Source organism: Myotis nattereri, assembly GCF_964212035.1.
Source record: "Myotis nattereri genome assembly, chromosome: 3".
Taxonomy (NCBI): domain Eukaryota; kingdom Metazoa; phylum Chordata; class Mammalia; order Chiroptera; family Vespertilionidae; genus Myotis; species Myotis nattereri.
In genome coordinates this window covers 78515152-78532316 of record NC_138077.1, presented here as the reverse complement: position 1 = coordinate 78532316, position 17165 = coordinate 78515152, and the positions used below count along the sequence as shown (strand labels likewise).

Here is a 17165-nt window from a genome sequence, read left to right as displayed (position 1 = left end):
ATGTCTGATATATATATACAGCTTTGGAGACAATCAAGTAACAACTGAAAATGTGAAAAGTAACCATTTTTTACAAAAATGTCCTTGAATTTTTATTCTTTGCTTGAAATATGTAAAAGACTTAAGTCACTGTGGTTTATTGGTTTAAATTTTTTTCCTATTAATACAATTCTAAAAATAGAATCAAACAGTGGTGCAGCAAGTGTGGCCATTACATGTTTTGTAAAATTACACTGACTTCGCTGTTACTTGATCTTAGGAACCAGCACAGTTAGAGGTAAGATATTGTGAATGCTGACTTATATTTTATTAAAAGCTGTAAATCTAAATAGATCCTATTGTATGCAGGGTCTGGTCCAGTTATTTAAGTTCATGTTTCACTATTTGCACTTTGCATTGAACAATGGGTTTAGTTTGCTGACGAAATGGTTCGAGTAGAGAATTTATACAGTAATTGAAATTATGACGTTGTGTATGTACTTGCCCTTCCTCCCACAGCAGGGAGCAGAAAGTGAGCTCATCTAAATATGAATGCAGCTCTAATTGTATGGAAAGTGGTAAAGCTTTAAGGTACTTGCCTTGACTCCACATTGTCACCTGGAGAGCAGGATGGCTATAAAAGCACCATGTCAGGTGATATGATTAAAAAGAACTAACAGACTATGCTTTCCAGACCTTTTTAAGAGAAAATTAATGAAGAACAAATTACCTATTTGCTTTGCCTTTTAGTTCTGAACTTGAAGTCCCTAAACTGCAAAATCTGAAGAGTTGGATGGTTATTAAAGTACTTTTTAGGTCAAGTGTGGTACCAGTTCTCATTTAGTCACACCAACTTGTGGCTAATTTCTTCATCTCTTTCTCTTTTTTCTTTTTTCTTTTTTTGACACTGGGAAGGGTGGAAACAAAACACATTGAAATACATATTGGAAACAAAAATGGCTTAAGTGTCAGTGAAATTCTCCCAGAATGTACTTTTCTTACCTCGGCATGTACTGTAGTCACTCAGTATTTGTATATGTTGCTAGAATTTAGATTGTATAAATAGTGAGATTTTAATGTGTTCATGTGTTTTTAATAAATTGTATATATGTGTCTTGCTCAGATTTTTTTTTTTTTTTTGGCTTAACTAAAACCACCTTGAGGTTTATAGCCTTTTCTTATACTACACAAAATGCCAGATTCCTAAATTTGAACATCAGTCAGAAAATTTAATGGCCAATGTTATATCATTCACAGTAACATTAGGGAATGCCACCATTGGTTTTGACTTTGATTTTTTCTGTAGCCACAGTATCCTTTTTGAAGCTGGAGTGAATCCAGCAGCCCCGCTGCAACTTCCGGCTGTGCAGTGGCAGGGAAAGGACACTGAACATGGGGACTTAGGATGGCTCCTGCCTTTTCCACCTCAACGTTATTAGAAGAATCAGATGAAAGTGGTCCTGTGCAAACGTATGCTATTAACAGGACATCATCCATATTTAATGTCTAGATCTGGGTTAAATCTACTACTAGTTTTCTCCCCCTTCCCTGCTTTCTAAGTACCTTATTTATTCCTATTTCTGGTCTACTATTCCACCCTTTCAACACTTTCTTTTGAGAGGCAGGTTGATTGTCAGTGACATCAATGTCTCCTAGTGGTAATTATTCAAAAGATACTAATTCTTGCCTGGTCGTAGCTCAGTGGTTGAGCATCGACCTATGAACCAGGAGGTCGAAGGTTCAATTCCCTGTCAGGGCACATGCCCAGGTTTCAGGCTGAGGTCCCAATAGGAGGTGGCCAATCAATGATTCTCTCTCATCATTGATGTTTCTATGTCCGTCACCCTTCCTCTCTGAAATCAATAAAAATATATATTTTTTAAAAAGGTACTAATTCTTCAACTCATACCTCTTTTGATAGCTTTTTATTCTATCATTCTTATACCTTCTGTTCTCTTCCTTTCTCCTTCACCACTTACCCTACCCCACCATAGCTGTTAGTTATATTCATTATGGAAAGGGAGACCAGCTCACCACAGTTGTAGGACTGGCTTCTTTGCATCAGTAGGATTCTTCACTGGAGTACCCTAGTCAGGTGAGCTTTCCATGTGAAGATGAGAGATGAAAATACCATCTAAATCCAAGAACACCTTGACTCTTCCTACAGATTTACTTGTGTCTTTTTCATCTTTCCTAATTTACTTCAAATAATAAAGTTTTAAAAGTTAATTAATTAAACCAGGCAAAACAAAGTTTAAGAATTTTCTCCTTGAGCATGTCTTACTCAGCTTTCTTTGTATAAACTTTGTAAAAAATTGCGTCAACATAATGCAGTCACCAGACTAGTAATTACACTCTTTGGTTACTCGTCTAGATAAACTTAAAAACAAAACATACCATCTTCATTCTACCTAATTACTCATCATAATCGTGATTTTCTAATCGCAAGGGGGGAGCCTAATTATACCAGTATGACCTTAGATTTCTATAACCGTCCACTCTACTGTATTCAGAGCTGGTTTAAACTTCATGTTCCTTAATTAGAACAAAAAGACACTAAAGTCAGCCAGATATAGACCTGGCATGCTTCCAGTTTGCCACATCAAAACACAACCACATGCCAATTCCCCACCATTTTATAGTAGCCAAGTATGTCATTTTGCATTCAAATTTGTTGCCGTCAATTTAAGTCCCCTTAATTAGGAAGACAAATCCTTTCAAAAGTCTAAAATAAAATAAAAAAAACTAAAAATATTTTTAAAAACACAATGCAATTACAACTTTAGCCGGACATGGTAACTCAGTATATGTTGGTTTTCATAAATTAAATATATTTACAGAAATTAAGCTGGTGGTTATGAAATCACCAGGCAGCGACAGGCTTAATATACATAATTTCTTGACAAGTACATCCAACGTTTTTTAAAATAAACTATAAATTGCCAGTATAAAAATAAAACTAATACTGTCAGCATTATCTTCTCTGTCTGTAGGGTCAATCTTGAGTCAAATTGATTACAAAGTTCTTTTCTATAATGTCCTTCAAAAAGAGCTGCTCTGCAGTCACGTTGTGATATGCATTCTAAAAGAGAAAAACAAACTAAAATCACAGTTTATCCCGATGTCAACAACAGCAGTAGAATGTGCTGTATCTAAAAAGCTTCTGAATGAAAACTTCAAGTATAACAAGTGTCATGTACTTGGGTTAACCTTTCTAATTTATTTGTCTTTGCTCACTGTTACGCCAGAGCTTTCCCTAAAACCCACTCTTTCCACTCAACCCAGCACATAGGTAAGAGGCTCCCTCACATCATCTCCTGGTCTGCTGAGTCGTGGTGGAAGTCTAGAAACCAAAATTGTAAATCCAAAAGGGTTGATCATTGTAATAAATGCATCACCAGGAACGCAGGTTTTAAAAAACTGTTCTATTCTAATGACAGGCATCCTAATTTTAGGAAGGTGTCTTAATGTGTGGTTCTTTAGGGGACTAAAAATGCCAAGTGTGCTACAGGGAAATTAGGGCTGAGGAGAAGTGAGCCTGAAGTCTGTCCTCGGCAACTAAAGTCTGTCACACGTTGTGGGGAAGATACAACAAGTCAGTATCAAGATCTACCCTGGCATAACACTGGGAGATGATGATTTCAAGGGACTGGGATTTCATGGGATATAGCCATATACATTATAGCAAATCATATTTCAGTATTAAAAATGTACAGATAACATTTTAATCCTGTCATTTATGCTGTGCCACTAATCTAAATTAGAATTTGGAAAATAGAAAACTCCTCCCCAGTCAATTAAAATAAAAATCTGAAGGATCCAATCTGCCACTGATCCCTAATTCAAGAGAAGCATGAGCTAGTGTCAAAGATGACAACCTTTCTGACTATAAAGATTCTTTCATGGGGTTAAAATATTAAAGACCTTGTCTACTTAACTGGAAAAAAAAATACATGAAAATTATTACTGTGGACATGGCAATGCTTTTAGGTGAATGTGTAATATCTCCAACAGTAGGCTATGTGTATATTTAAACCATGCAAATAGGATACAGTATCTAAGATAAGGCTTGGTCCCCCTGTATGGGTTGTCCGTACTTTACAATAACGGAGATTCTCCCAAGAGTCTGAGGCCCACAGATTGGGAATCGCTGTAGTAGAGAATGCTGCACTTGATTTTGGCATTTGGTAGCTCTGTAACCTCTATCAAGCCCTCAATCTCTCAAAAGCTCTTCGCTATGTAAAATGATAGGGTGAGGAGAGAAAATAGGCTTTCCAATTCTAAAAAAATCAATGATTTTAACAAATAATCTGTATTACCTTGTTCATCAAGGACATGGTGGCATTCCCATAGTAGTGCAAAGGGCTCTGGAGGTCAGAAAAGTTGTATCTAAAGCCAGCAAGGTGGACTTCATGACATATGTGAAAGGCCAAGGTGATGGCAATAATTCCTGTCGTCGGGTGTTTGGGTTTCTGGGGAAAGAAGGAAAATTTTTCTTTAAAAATCCAAATGAGATATTTGTTCCCAAGGCATATTTGGGAGGCCTAATCTTATGAATCTTATAATTCAACTACTTCTAGGAAAAGGCTAACTAACTTTAACCAAGTTACTGCAGTGATAAACTATACTAGTAAGTACCTGACTAGAAAAGAAGGATTCCAGATATATACAGAGTGTCCTCACAATCTCAACCGGATCCTCATTAATTTACAAACAGATTCTACATCCCCTGCACATGTGCAACTACTAAGAAAAGTGCTGTAACAGCTGTTTGACAGGAGGATCCTGGCATTCGAAATTGATGGCCTTCAAAGGAATAAACAACATATATCAACAACTCAAGATTTCCTTTCGGTTAAATGTTTTTCACAGATCCCACGGACATTATATGTGATTAATTATGATTTTGAGGGGAAAAAAAAACAAAGAAACAGTAAAATCAAGTAAACAGCAGAAGGCAAAGAAAGCCTGACAGACGTTTGTGTAAGTTTTTCTTTGCCCCAGGCACTATGGTGACCATCATGTGCTGGAAAAGGAAGTTAATGGTTGGGTTAAAACCTAGGAGTCACCCAACTCACTGATCCATCAGAGTTTCTGGCTCTTGTACCTCTTAATGCCATGTACTTCCTTTCACCACTCCTTAGAGTCCTTCATCATTATAATAATTTCCTTATGGGGACAGACAATTCTCCTGCACCTGTCACCCACAGAACCTACATTATCTCCTGACAATCTTAATCCTGGATAAAGCCACACCCAAGCAGCAGAATGGGAATGAGAAAACATACTTGCCTGGTTGCATGTTACATTTGAATTTAACAGTTCCCCTGAATGAATTTCCATTCCTGCTCTCCAAGATGACAATTTTATACCTCTCTATGCTCCAACAGCCCTAGCCTCCTTCCTACTTCAACAATTGGATCCTCATTTTTCTAAGAAAACGATCAATCACACAAAAACTACATCATCTTCCCAACTCCAAATCTACCTTCATCTTTACCCAGATTTTCAGGATTCACTTCTCTTACAGGGATCAGATGTCCTGTTTCTACCTACAGCCAACTTCTCCACGAGGGCACCATACCACATCTCTCAACTAGTTTGCTTTTATAGTTACCCACTTTCTGCCCTCATTACCAATATTTTCTTTTACTGAATCATTTCCTTCACCATACAAACATTATCTTAAAAAACAAACAAAAACTATCCTTGATCTCACATTCCAATCATTTTTCTGCTTCTTTTTCTAGCAAAACCCTATTAGAGATTTGCCTTTGTTGCTGTGTCCCATGTTTTCTTTAATCGATTTAAAACAGGTTTTCTTCCTTTCTTATTCTTCACTCATATGACCTCCATGTTTCCAGAACTAGGGTTTATTGTTTGTGCTCACCCTCTGAACGGCCTCTGACATGGGTGACCTTTAAAATGCAGCTGTGTCCTCTCCTCATTTGGCTTCTGGGACACGATGTTCTACCAGAACTTTAACGTAGTTACAACTAGTTCTAGTACCATCTCTAAGTAAAACCAAGATCTTCCTCTGCTTTTGGAGTTAGGAGGCCACCTAAAGTAAAAGAGGTAATGCCCTGGCCAGTGTGGCTCAGTTGGTGGTGTCCTGTGCACCAAAAGGTTGCTAGTTCAAGTCCCAGTCAGGGCACATACATGGGTTAAGGGTTTGACACCCCCCCCCTCCCTCAGGAGGGGGCATGCAGGGCGCATCCAATCCAAGTTTTGCTCTCACACCAATGTTTCTCCCTCTCCCTTTCTCTAAAAATCAATAATTAAAAAAAATCTTTTTTTTAAAAAAAAAAGGTTAAACCTGATCGTACCTTTCTTAGGAAAATTATCTCTTACCTTTTCACCTCAGAATTACGAGGAGTCTGTGCTTTTCTCTCAATACCAAGAAATAGGGTTTAAACATAAGACATGTTTTTTGACTTGGGAATTTCACTTTCAGGCATCTATCCTATAGAAATCATACAAGTGTGCAGAAAACCCCTATAAGCACATGCATTTTTATGTTACTTATGGAAGAGAAAGCTGGATACAAACCTAAATGTCTCTAAATAGAAGAATTATTAATTAGGTGGCGGGGGAAATAGCGAAACATTATTATCTATGGTATCATTGCAATTATATTGAACAAACATAATGTGTATGTGTTTTTAAATGCATAGGAAAGTCTAGAGGGACATAAAGCAAACAATCTTGGGAGATAATGTGAGTTATTGAGGAAGGAGAAGTATGTCCTTTTCAAAATATTTTTTTGTAAGTTATTTCATTTTTAGCATGAAATACTTTAGAATTGTTTTTCTCATGCTTAAAGAAAAGGTACACGAGGTGTGTTTCTTGGGACTGTCCCTTTGGGATTACCAAAAGAGAAAGGAAAACACTCACTTTAGCTGTGATAGCATGTACACAAGCGACTCAAGCTTCAAATGAAAAACATCTCCACCACTGTACGGATCTAGTCATTGTTTTCTAGATTATAAACAAATAGGCCTGCAAAAGTCACAGTCAATGAGATTTCTCTTAACTAAAGAATTGGGAGTTTTAAGAACTGTCAATATTGCTGTAACTACCATTTGCTGAGAATTCAGTGCCCATGTCTCCTTCGTGACTGCAGAAATATTTCTGGGCTACCTTACTGCCCTTCCTTGCCTTTCCTCTGGTTTTCCTGTGGGATTTCTATGGCAAATTGCTTCAGACCACTCCTTTTGCTGAAAGCCATGCACTGTCCTGAAACTAGTCCTGCTGCTCAGAACACAGCCTGCCTCTCAGCCCCTGCCCTCCTGCCCTCCCCCCCCACCGCACACCCCTCCCCTCCCCCCCGCCCCGCTGTAGAACACAGAAGAGTTGCAAGAGATAAGCCACCTGGGCATGCAGATGGAGACCCCAGAAGGGCCCCCGCAAGGACAGAACAAAACCTTCACTAAAGGTTCTTGTTCTTGCAAACTGAAAAACATGAAGATAATATCCACAGGCACCTAATTTTACTGACTCAGACGAGACCCCTAAGACTCCCCTGTTCTACTCCAGCCAGATCCTTAGTTTGAAAGTACTAAGAAAAATACATACCTGATTTTTGGGAAACACTTTTGGGAAATTAAGCAGTTCATAAGCTGCTGTTCTGATAATGAAAGGATCTAAGATTCTGATTTGATATGGTTTATAGATCAGGTTTAAGGCTGGTTTTTTCCAAAAACCATTAGTGTTCTGAAACAAAGCAAGAATATAGAAAATAAAACACTGTGGTTGTCTTTTGTTACAGAAAAAAAATTAAGGTAATCAGAAGGGAGATCAGTCTTGCCAACTTACTATTTTGCCACCCGTCAGCAATTCCCACAGCCACTTTAAATCGTGCGGCTTAAAAGCAGTGAGAATCGCTGTGGTGTTAGCATCATTGTGTTTGGGATCTGAAAAAACAGATTCTGGATAAAAAAGTCGGAAGGTTGTTCTTCTCCCAACTTCCTCTTCATGTCCTAAAACAGGACCATTATTCATTCTGTGGACAGAAAAACACAAGATATGTAGACCAAGTGCAGTATGAGCTGTTTCCACCAGTTCCCAGAGGTATCTGTCCGGCAAACATCTGCCATGTGTCCAGTGCTCTAATGGCACAAGGCAATCAATCTTTCACACATAAGGGCCAAGGAAATAACTCCCTTTCATGAAACAGCTGCTTGATCAAAGCAGAAACTTGCAGTTGTATTTGAAAATTGGTTGTGGCATTACTGGTAATTCAGTCTTACTCCAGGGACACTGGAGGCAAATAAAACATGGGAACATAAGAACCACAATACTAGGGTTAAAAAAGAACTTGAAAGACATCCCAACAAAACACCTTGGATATACAGGTAAGAGACCCGAGGTCCAGAGAAAGTTACTTGCCCGAGGTGACACAGTCATGTGGCTCGTGGGCATGTGTCTAAGTGCCTGACAGGCAAGAATCACATTTAAGGTGAAGACCCATCAAAACTTTTATGCTCTGTCATAAAGTAACAATATAAAATTGCTGTATGATACCCAACCACAACCAAATGAATGTCTATTGTTAGAATGAACTAAAGAACCACAAAGAATTGGTTGGGTTTGTGTGTGCTCAAAGCGAAGGTTAGACATGCACTATTTATGCAGACACTATGAAGGCATGCTATTAAGAGGAATGCTTTGTTTCCTAAACAGTGTGCCCTAGGAGAATAAATACTCTTTTACCCTTTGCTACTGTCTGTGTAATAAGACAGTCTTAACACCTGAAATGACTTCGGAATGTTGTGCCCAGGGCATTTTCCCACAAGGGCTTGCTGTAGTTCTAGGTGATCAGGGTTTAGACCAGCAGTTCTCAACCTGTGGGTTGCGACCCCTTTGGGGATCAAATGACCCTTTTACAGGAATCACCTAAGACCATCGGAAAACACATATATAATTACATATTGTTTTTGTGATTAATCACTATGCTTTAATTACGTTCAATTTATAAACAATGAAAATACATCCTGCATATCAGATATTTACATTACGATTCATAACAGTAGCAAAATTACAGTTATGAAGTAGCAACGAAAATAATTTTATGGTTGGGGGTCACCACAACATGAGGAACTGTATTAAAGGGTCGCGGCATTAGGAAGGTTGAGAACCACTGTTGTAGACAATTATAGGTAAAGAAATGTGTGTTTCAAAATTGTTTTGTGGGTAACTTTTCACAGCTTCCTCAAAATAGGTAAGAAACAGAAAATAAGGTGACATCGCTTGCAAAAGCCCTCGGCAGTTTGTGACCCAGCAAAACCCCCAGGCATTGCCAGACCATCCCAGTGCACTGCCCATGGGAAGCGTTCCACTCTTCAAAATACTATTCACAGCCATCCAACACACACAAGCTTACTCCAGGGTGATGGCCTTCCACTGACCTTTCAATGAGGGAAACAAAAATGTCCTGCTTTTCCCACCACTCCCTCTATGGGACTCTTGGTAGCTGTAAACCACAATCTCAGTCGTCCTTTCCATTATGAATGACTAACAACACCTGTGCTTTGGACCCCATTCCCCTTTCTTTCCCACACCACCCTCTTCATTTCCATCAGTATACCAGTGTGCTGCAGAACCTCCTGTCTTTATAAAAGAAAACCACACAGGGAATCCTCCTCTGATTCCATAACCATCCCTGGCTACTTCATTTTTCAACTTCAGGGCAAAAGTCCTCAAGCGTTGCCTATACTGGTTTCTCCACTTTCTCACCTGTCATTTTCTCCTCAACCCATTCCCATTGGGCTTCCCCCCACTTCAATCTGCTTTGTCAAGAATGTCAGTGAGCTTGAGGCTGCCTGTCCAGGGTGAACTCTGTTTTTATCTTGCTTGGCCTCTCACCAGGTTTGGACATGGTGGTCCCTCCCTCTGTCTTAAAACACTGTGCTCTCTTGGCTTCTGTGATCTCCTGACTCTTCCTACCTCACTGGTGGGTCTTCTCCATCTCTTCTACTCACTCTTTTTCTTTGTACAACCTCTTAACTGTTAAGCACCATAAGGCTCAGTGCTGGGCCCTCTTTTCTCTCAGTCTCTCCCCGGGAAATCTCACCGGCTCCATGGTTTCAGCACAGCTTATCAGCTCATCAAGACTTACAATGTTTAGCCAACTGCCTACTGGACTTGCCCGTTACAAACTTAATATGTTCATACAGAAATCTTGATTCTCCTCTAAGCCTGTTCCTACCCTAGTCTTCCCCAACTCAATAAATGGTACCACTATCCAGCCAGTCTCTTAAGGTGAAAACCTAGGAGGAGGTATCCCTGGTTTCTTTATTCCCATTTCTGCTCATATCTAATACATTAACAAATCCTGATAACACTGCCTCTAAAACATGTTTCAGTCTATCCAACCTCTTACCTCCTCTGCCAAGACAACCCTGATCCAAATCCGCATCATCTACCTGAATACAGCAACGACCTGGCCTCTTCATTTCCACCCTTGTCCCTCACATTCCAGTGGACAGGCCTTTGCCAGACTCTTAAAGATAACCAAGTCAAATTGCTCTCTTGCTTAAAAATCTTCAAACATTTCCTGTCGTACTTAAAGTAAAATCTAAGCTCTCATCCTAGTTTACAAAGTCTAATCCCAGCTTACATAGCCTGCTCCTTGCCCACCTCTTTAGCTTCCAATTGCACCCCCTTCCCCAGCCCGCTGCCCTTCCACCTCACTGGTTTTCTTACTCCTTCTCTCAAACCCAGGATCATATCCTCCCGAGGGCCTGCGGTAAATATTCTCTCTGCTTGCACTGCCTTTCCCCGAGCTTCATGTGGCTGGCACTGACGGTTCACTCAGTCCAGCTTAGATGTCTCCTCCTCAAAGTGCTCATCCATCTTAAAGTAGCCACTCAGTCATTCTCTATCTATTTTTAATTGTATGCATGGCATTTATTATTGTATTTCCTTATTCAATTACTTTTGTCTACCCCTCATTAGAATGTATGCTCCACAGAGAAGGAGAGCCTTATTTATTTACTGCTGTATCCCCTGGGGCCAGGACTGCCTGGCATATGAAGGGGACTTAATAAGCATGTGCTAAGTGAATGACCTGAAGTCTCTAGCCAACAACTGAGAAAAAAGGTTATGTAATGTACTTAAAAATATCAAAGCAACTCCTCCGCCTTTTAAAACACAGCTGTACTCAAGCAGGAAGCCACGTTCTTTTGAAACAATTCCAGTTTAGCAACTGAGAAATATATTTACCTTATTATTACATCATAGGAGTCAATTCTTTCTCCTAACGTCTTGTTCTTCAAAACTCCTCCATTACCAACCACCACGCACCTTTTACATGGCACACTGTTGGGCAAACAGACAAGTGAGGGATTAAGCCATCTGTGACAGAGTGAGTGACTCCCACACCCATTCATACTTTCAGAAACCCAAAGCCACATTTTACTTGTTGCACAAGTAGAAAAAGAACCGGCTGTGACATATAGAGGTCTAAGGATGTAATAGAAAGATACAAGATTCGAGAATAACATTGCATAGGAAGTACATCATCATTAGCAGCTACCAGTATTAACCCATATACATTCAATCATTTGAATCTCATAACCACCCTTAGAGATAAGTAAGCCTGACAGTTCCATTTAACAAAGAAAGAGGTCCAGAAAACTAACATTTCAAAGTCATACTCCAAAGAGATAGAGAACTTTGGATGGAATTTGGATACAGATCTTGGAACCACAAAAACCCCCTTTGACACAGGATTTTGCATGTTAATACTGATGCAAGTGTGTTTATGTTACCCATGTATACATTTTTTGTCCTTTATTTTTTTCTGTGTCCTTGGGATTTTTTTTCTTTATTGATTAAGGTATTACATATGTATCCTTATCCCCCCATTGCCTCCCACCTCCCTGCTCATGCCCTCACCCCGCTAGTGTCTGTGTCCATTGGTAATGCTTATATGCACGTACACAACTCCTTTGGTTGATCTCTCCCCCTTCCCCCACCGTTTCTGCCTTCCCTCTGAGGTTTGACGGTCTGATCAATGCTTCTCTGTCTCTGGATCTGTTTTTGTTCATCAGTTTATGTTGATCATTATATTCCACAAATGAGTGAGATCATGTGATATTTATCTTTCTCCAACTGACTTAGTTCGCTAAGCATAATGCTCTCCAGATCCATCCATGCTGTTGCAAATGGTAGAAGTTCCTTCCTTACAGCAGTGTAGTATTCCATTGTGTAGATGTACCAGTTTTTTAATCCACTCATCTGCTGTTGGGCACTATTTTTTACCAGCATTACCCATTCCCCTGAGATTCTAGCTCTGGGTTCCTGCTATATCTTGTAAATGTGGAGATAGACAGAGGGATCAGATGAGGACAGTGCAGCTTCCTTGTACCTGCCCATGCTCACTTAAATTCCAAACATGTACTGGTCCTTGGAGCTTAACCAATACAAACTAAAAATTCACTCTCTGTTCCTGGTGAAGGGCTGTAAAGCAGGACATGAAGCCGGACTTCTGTTGCTGGCTGCGATCAGCTGAGGAGCACGTACTGTGTACCGTCAGCTCTCAGCAAACAGCCTGGCCCATCTGTCTCCTGGCTCCCACCACCACCCAGCCAGACCTGGAGAAATGACAGAACAGATCCGAGTCCTTCTCCCCTAGGGGACAAAGCTACCGAGGGGAAGACCAGTGAGACTGCCCTCATGACATGGAAATATAAAGAAAACATTTCTGCCCTGACCGGTTTGGCTCAGTGGATAGAGCGTCGGCCTGCGGACTCAAGGATCGCAGGTTCGACTCCGGTCAAGGGCATGTACCTTGGTTGCGGGCACATCCCCAGCGGGGAGATGTGCAGGAGGCAGCTGATGGGTGTTTCTCTCTCATCGATGTTTCTAACTCTCTATCCCTCTCCCTTCCTCTCTGTAAAAAATCAATAAAATATATTTAAAAATAAAAAACATTTCCTCTAAGAACTAGGAAATCAGCAGACCAGATGAACTGGAATCTGTCAGGCCCTTAGGAAATTCATGAGTAGCAGAGCTGCACAAATGCTTAGAGCAGTTAAACGCAGAGAATGCGGAAGTACAGGAACCACTGCCAAGAGCCAAGCATTGGCCCTGTCAGGTTAAGAAGAAACAATGTACACATTCCTATATGCATGAGATTACCGTTTTGACTGAGAATATATTTAGCTCATCTATTTTATGTGTTTAACACTACATATTTTAGTATTATGTATATTTTTACATTTTAATTTGAAACTTAGTTCCCAAAGTTAAAGAGTCCAAATCAGTGTCTACTTTGTCACAAAAACAAGTATTGCGGAGGGTATGGTGAGCACGTCCAACAGGCTTGAGGACCTGCCCCAAACCTCCACCATGGGCATGTCACAATGCGTTCTAGACATGTTTCTTCTAAAAATGTCTGTCTTTAACTGTGAAAGTAACATTTCCAGATGCTTTTCTATGCACACTTGACATCCATCCTAATTCCAGGAAGGCAACCTTATGCGCAGCAGGTGGAGGAGCTGGGAGCCCTGGCAAACAGAGCACTTCCCTCTCCAGGCATATGGCCATCGTGCTCACCAGGCCCACCCCATGAGTGCTCTGTCGCAGGGGCAGTTCCCACACACAGGCTTATCTGGCCTTTCCTGCCACAACTTCCGGGTCAGCTTAATGCAAATTGGAGGCTGAATTTTAAAGCTGGCTCCACCACCCCAGTGGAATGCTAAGCAGATGGGGCAACGGGGAGGAAGTGGCTAGGAAGGGACAGGATGGAAATAACAGCTCTGCTCCTGACAGATAACTCCCCGTGGGGTGGAGGAGGCTTCTCTACAGTGACGGTAGCTAGACTAGCCCTGTCCTTTGAATGAAGGCTGGAGGCCACTTCCCTGTCAAAAGCCACCTAAGGCCAGGGGGCCCCGGGGCTACAGCTGCCATCCTGGCACGGGGATCCCAGCCTGACCTGACTCCATACCCAACATGCCAGGTAATAACTCCAGGCCTCGGAGTTCTTATCCTGGAGTCTCAACAAAGGATTCCGACCCACAGACCTAGCCTCTGAAGCTGACCCCAGGAACAGGTTCACTCAGCTCAGTTCTAGACACAGCCGGTCACATAATCACTGCTCAGCCACGAACAGGCCAGCTGAGCCTCTGTTCACCGGAGTCCCTTCAGTGCTCCCTGTAGCCTCAGACCGGGTTACAGCTGGTCATGGAGCCCAGAGCACGTGCGGCCAAGAGAGCCCCACGTAAGGAATACTACTACCTGTCATACTAATACGTCCCACCCCTGGTCCCCACTCAAGGCCCTGCACCTCCTCCCACACCACACCTTCCAGCCAAGACAAAATGGGGGAGTGGAGGGCTGCAGGCGAATCTTTCACTTTTCCTCCTGGTAAGGGATGTTGCAAAGACCCACACATTTTCCTGGGGATTCTATATAACACTAGGAATGGTTTGGCGTTATCCTTAGGACTACCCTTTGGCAATATCTTTTTAAAATTGATTTTAGAGAGAGAGGGGAAGGGGAAGTGGGGAGAGAGAGAAACATTGATCAGTTGCCTCCTGTATGTGCCCAACCAGGGATCGAACCCCCAATGTAGGGTATGTGCCCTGACCTGGAAACAAACCCAAGGACCTTTTGTGATACGGAAGGTGCTCCAACCAACTGAGACACCGACCAGGGCTGGTACTAATGACTTATCTACAGCTGGTGTTCACAGTGCCACCATGACTTGGAAATATGTGCTATACCAATGCATGGTCTAAACCACACACCTTGCAGCTCATTGCTTCCCTCTCCCCAGCAGATACCCATATCTGACTAAAGGAGTGATCTGTCCTCTCCTTGGTTTCATCCAGTTGGTCCAGGCTCCCGTTCTTCCTAGTCCTGAGGTGTGAAGCAATAGCTTGCAGTGTCCCTGGGGTGACTGTGTAACTCCACCACATTTAATTAGCACAGCCTTCATGCACAAATAGCTGCCGTGAATCTGAGCCTCTAGAGGCCAGAATGGTGTCACTTCTATTTCTGTATTCTCCAACCTAAAGCATCCGACTCACAGGCCGTGCGTTTAGAAATTGGTTTGGTTGTTACATTAAGTGCGGCGGTCACTTCCTGACTTTTGAGTCTGGAGAAGCAGAGAGCGGTTCCTCCTTTCCCCACCCTGGAAGCAAACTGCTCATCTGGAAAACAAACTCATTCCAGGCGGCCTGGACGTGCTAATGGGAAACCTGGAAAGCTGCTGACAGTGCAATGGTAAGCGGTTACACTGCCCAGGTGAGAGGCATGTTCCTCATCAGGTCGGGCCGATCCAGGAGAGGCACTACCTCACGCAGAGGGAAACATCACCACCATCATGTAGAGCAGTGGTTCTCAACCTTCTGGCCCTTTAAACACAGTTCCTCATGTTGTGACCCAACCATAAAATTATTTCCGTTGCTACTTCATAACTGTCATGTTGCTACTGTTATGAATCGTAATGTAAATATCTGATATGCAGGATGGTCTTAAGCAACACCTTAAAGGGTCATTCGACTGCCAAAGGGGTCATGACCCACAGGCTGAGAACCGCTGAAATAGAGAAAGCGAACTTGAATTGCCATTTCACATGATCTGTGGTCTGTCTTTTTTCTCTGACTGCTTCCTGATACTCATTTTCCCCTCCAGCAGCATCATATGCATTCATACATCACTCCATCTTCAACAACCTATGGCAGCTCCCACGGGTCCTATTCCCTCGTGCCGTGTCACCGAGACCTGCTTTCATGAGCCTGCCGATGGTTGGTCCAGAGGTGGCCCTGTGACCCATTCCAGGGCAGTAAGAGATAAGGCAGTCTCTGCTTATTGGATGCTCTGGAAAAGATTTTCCTCCCAGCAAGAGAATGACTGAGCAGAACCCTTTCCTTTTATCCACCCCTTACTTCCTGCTCAGATAACTCTGTGTAATGACATCAAGTTAGAGCAGCTGCTATTTCTCGCAACAAACAGGGAAAGGCAGAGAGTGCCAGAGACGCTGCCACTCCCCAGCAGATATGATTATATGACTAAAGGAGTGCCCACACCCACAGCTACTCCATAGAGGTGCAGGCTGTCCACAGTCCAGCTGTACAATGCACCATTCAGGTACTGCATGTGTGAACTGGCACTCCCAGGAGCATGCAACCCAGTCTGTGCAGCCATAAGCAGGTCCCCCCACCCCCGCCAGAGGAACCGCAAGCCTGCAGATCCAGGAACCATATACCTATGTGATGTGGGAGTTAAAGGTCTGCTTTGTTTACATCACGTTTACTCAGGAAGATTGTCACTTGCAGCCCCAAGATCCCAAAACACTGTGCAAGGTACTGCGGGTGGAGACCTGACTGCTGGTCGTGCTACCCTTGACAGCATCTCTGGGACCTTGGCCTAGTGACCTAACCTTTCACCTCAGTCTGCCCTTTCATGAATCACTGGGGTTCAATGTTGTTATTCTGTTGCATGGGACCGTTTTCTCCAGCATGTGTGCGGGGAATCTATGGTTCTACAACAGCTGACTGCGTCACTGCCGCACCCTTCACCACACATGACTCACTCGGTTGCTAGAGAATCACAGCCCCCCGCCCCTCCCTCAAACTCCCCTCCCGGCTGAAAGTGCTGCCATGGAAAGAAACCCTGCAAACCAGCAGGGTGTCAGGAGTTTGATGCAGGTGTGGATATCTCTAACAGAGCCCGGCTCTTTTTAATAAATACCCAATAAATCGCTTTCTTCTTTTTAAGTTGTCCTCAAGGCCATGGCTCGCCCTGGCTCGTTACCCATCTCACCAGTCTCTGCTGATGCCTGACATCACGGACTCTGCCTGGTGAGCAGCCTGGAAGCGTTCACGAAACCCTGCTCACTTAGCACAGGTGCTTCCGGTAGGTGAGGTGTTTGTGTCTGGTTACTCTGTAACCACCGAGGCAGGCCTCAAGCAGTCTTCCGGGACGTGGCATGCTTCCAGAATGTGGTGCTGGCGGCTGGGGGTGGGGAGCGAGGTCCTGCCTTTTAAGTGGGGGCTGAGATTTTGTGATTTGGGGTTGCTGCTGCTCTGGTTGTGGGAGAATGTACTCCCACCGAGGAGAAAGCAGCAAACCTGGGGACCGGGGAGGAAGCTGGTGCTTAGAAGCTACACAGGCAGCCGGGAAGTGTCAGGGCCTTGCAACATGGGCACATTTTAAGAACAAGTTTTCTGTAATGC

The 17165-nt window shown here is 42.6% G+C and overlaps 1 protein-coding gene across 5 annotated transcripts in view; it reads right to left on the bottom strand.

The window, feature by feature from the left end:
* Positions 1 to 1119: 1119 nt before the first annotated feature.
* The window catches only part of ST3GAL6 (ST3 beta-galactoside alpha-2,3-sialyltransferase 6), an 85696-nt gene continuing 69650 nt past the window's right edge, over positions 1120 to 17165 (bottom strand). For 4 of the 5 annotated variants that reach the window (XM_081086718.1, XM_081086715.1, XM_081086716.1 and 1 more), the window contains 5 exons: positions 11203 to 11298; positions 7795 to 7981; positions 7555 to 7692; positions 4299 to 4451; positions 1120 to 3061 (listed from right to left, as the gene is read on the bottom strand). In XM_081086718.1, coding sequence (XP_080942844.1) covers positions 2975 to 3061; positions 4299 to 4451; positions 7555 to 7692; positions 7795 to 7981; positions 11203 to 11298 — 661 coding nt within the window. In that variant the 3' untranslated portion in view covers positions 1120 to 2974. The remainder of the gene's footprint in view (positions 3062 to 4298; positions 4452 to 7554; positions 7693 to 7794; positions 7982 to 11202; positions 11299 to 17165) is intronic. The other variant, XM_081086719.1, reaches the window with a different exon arrangement.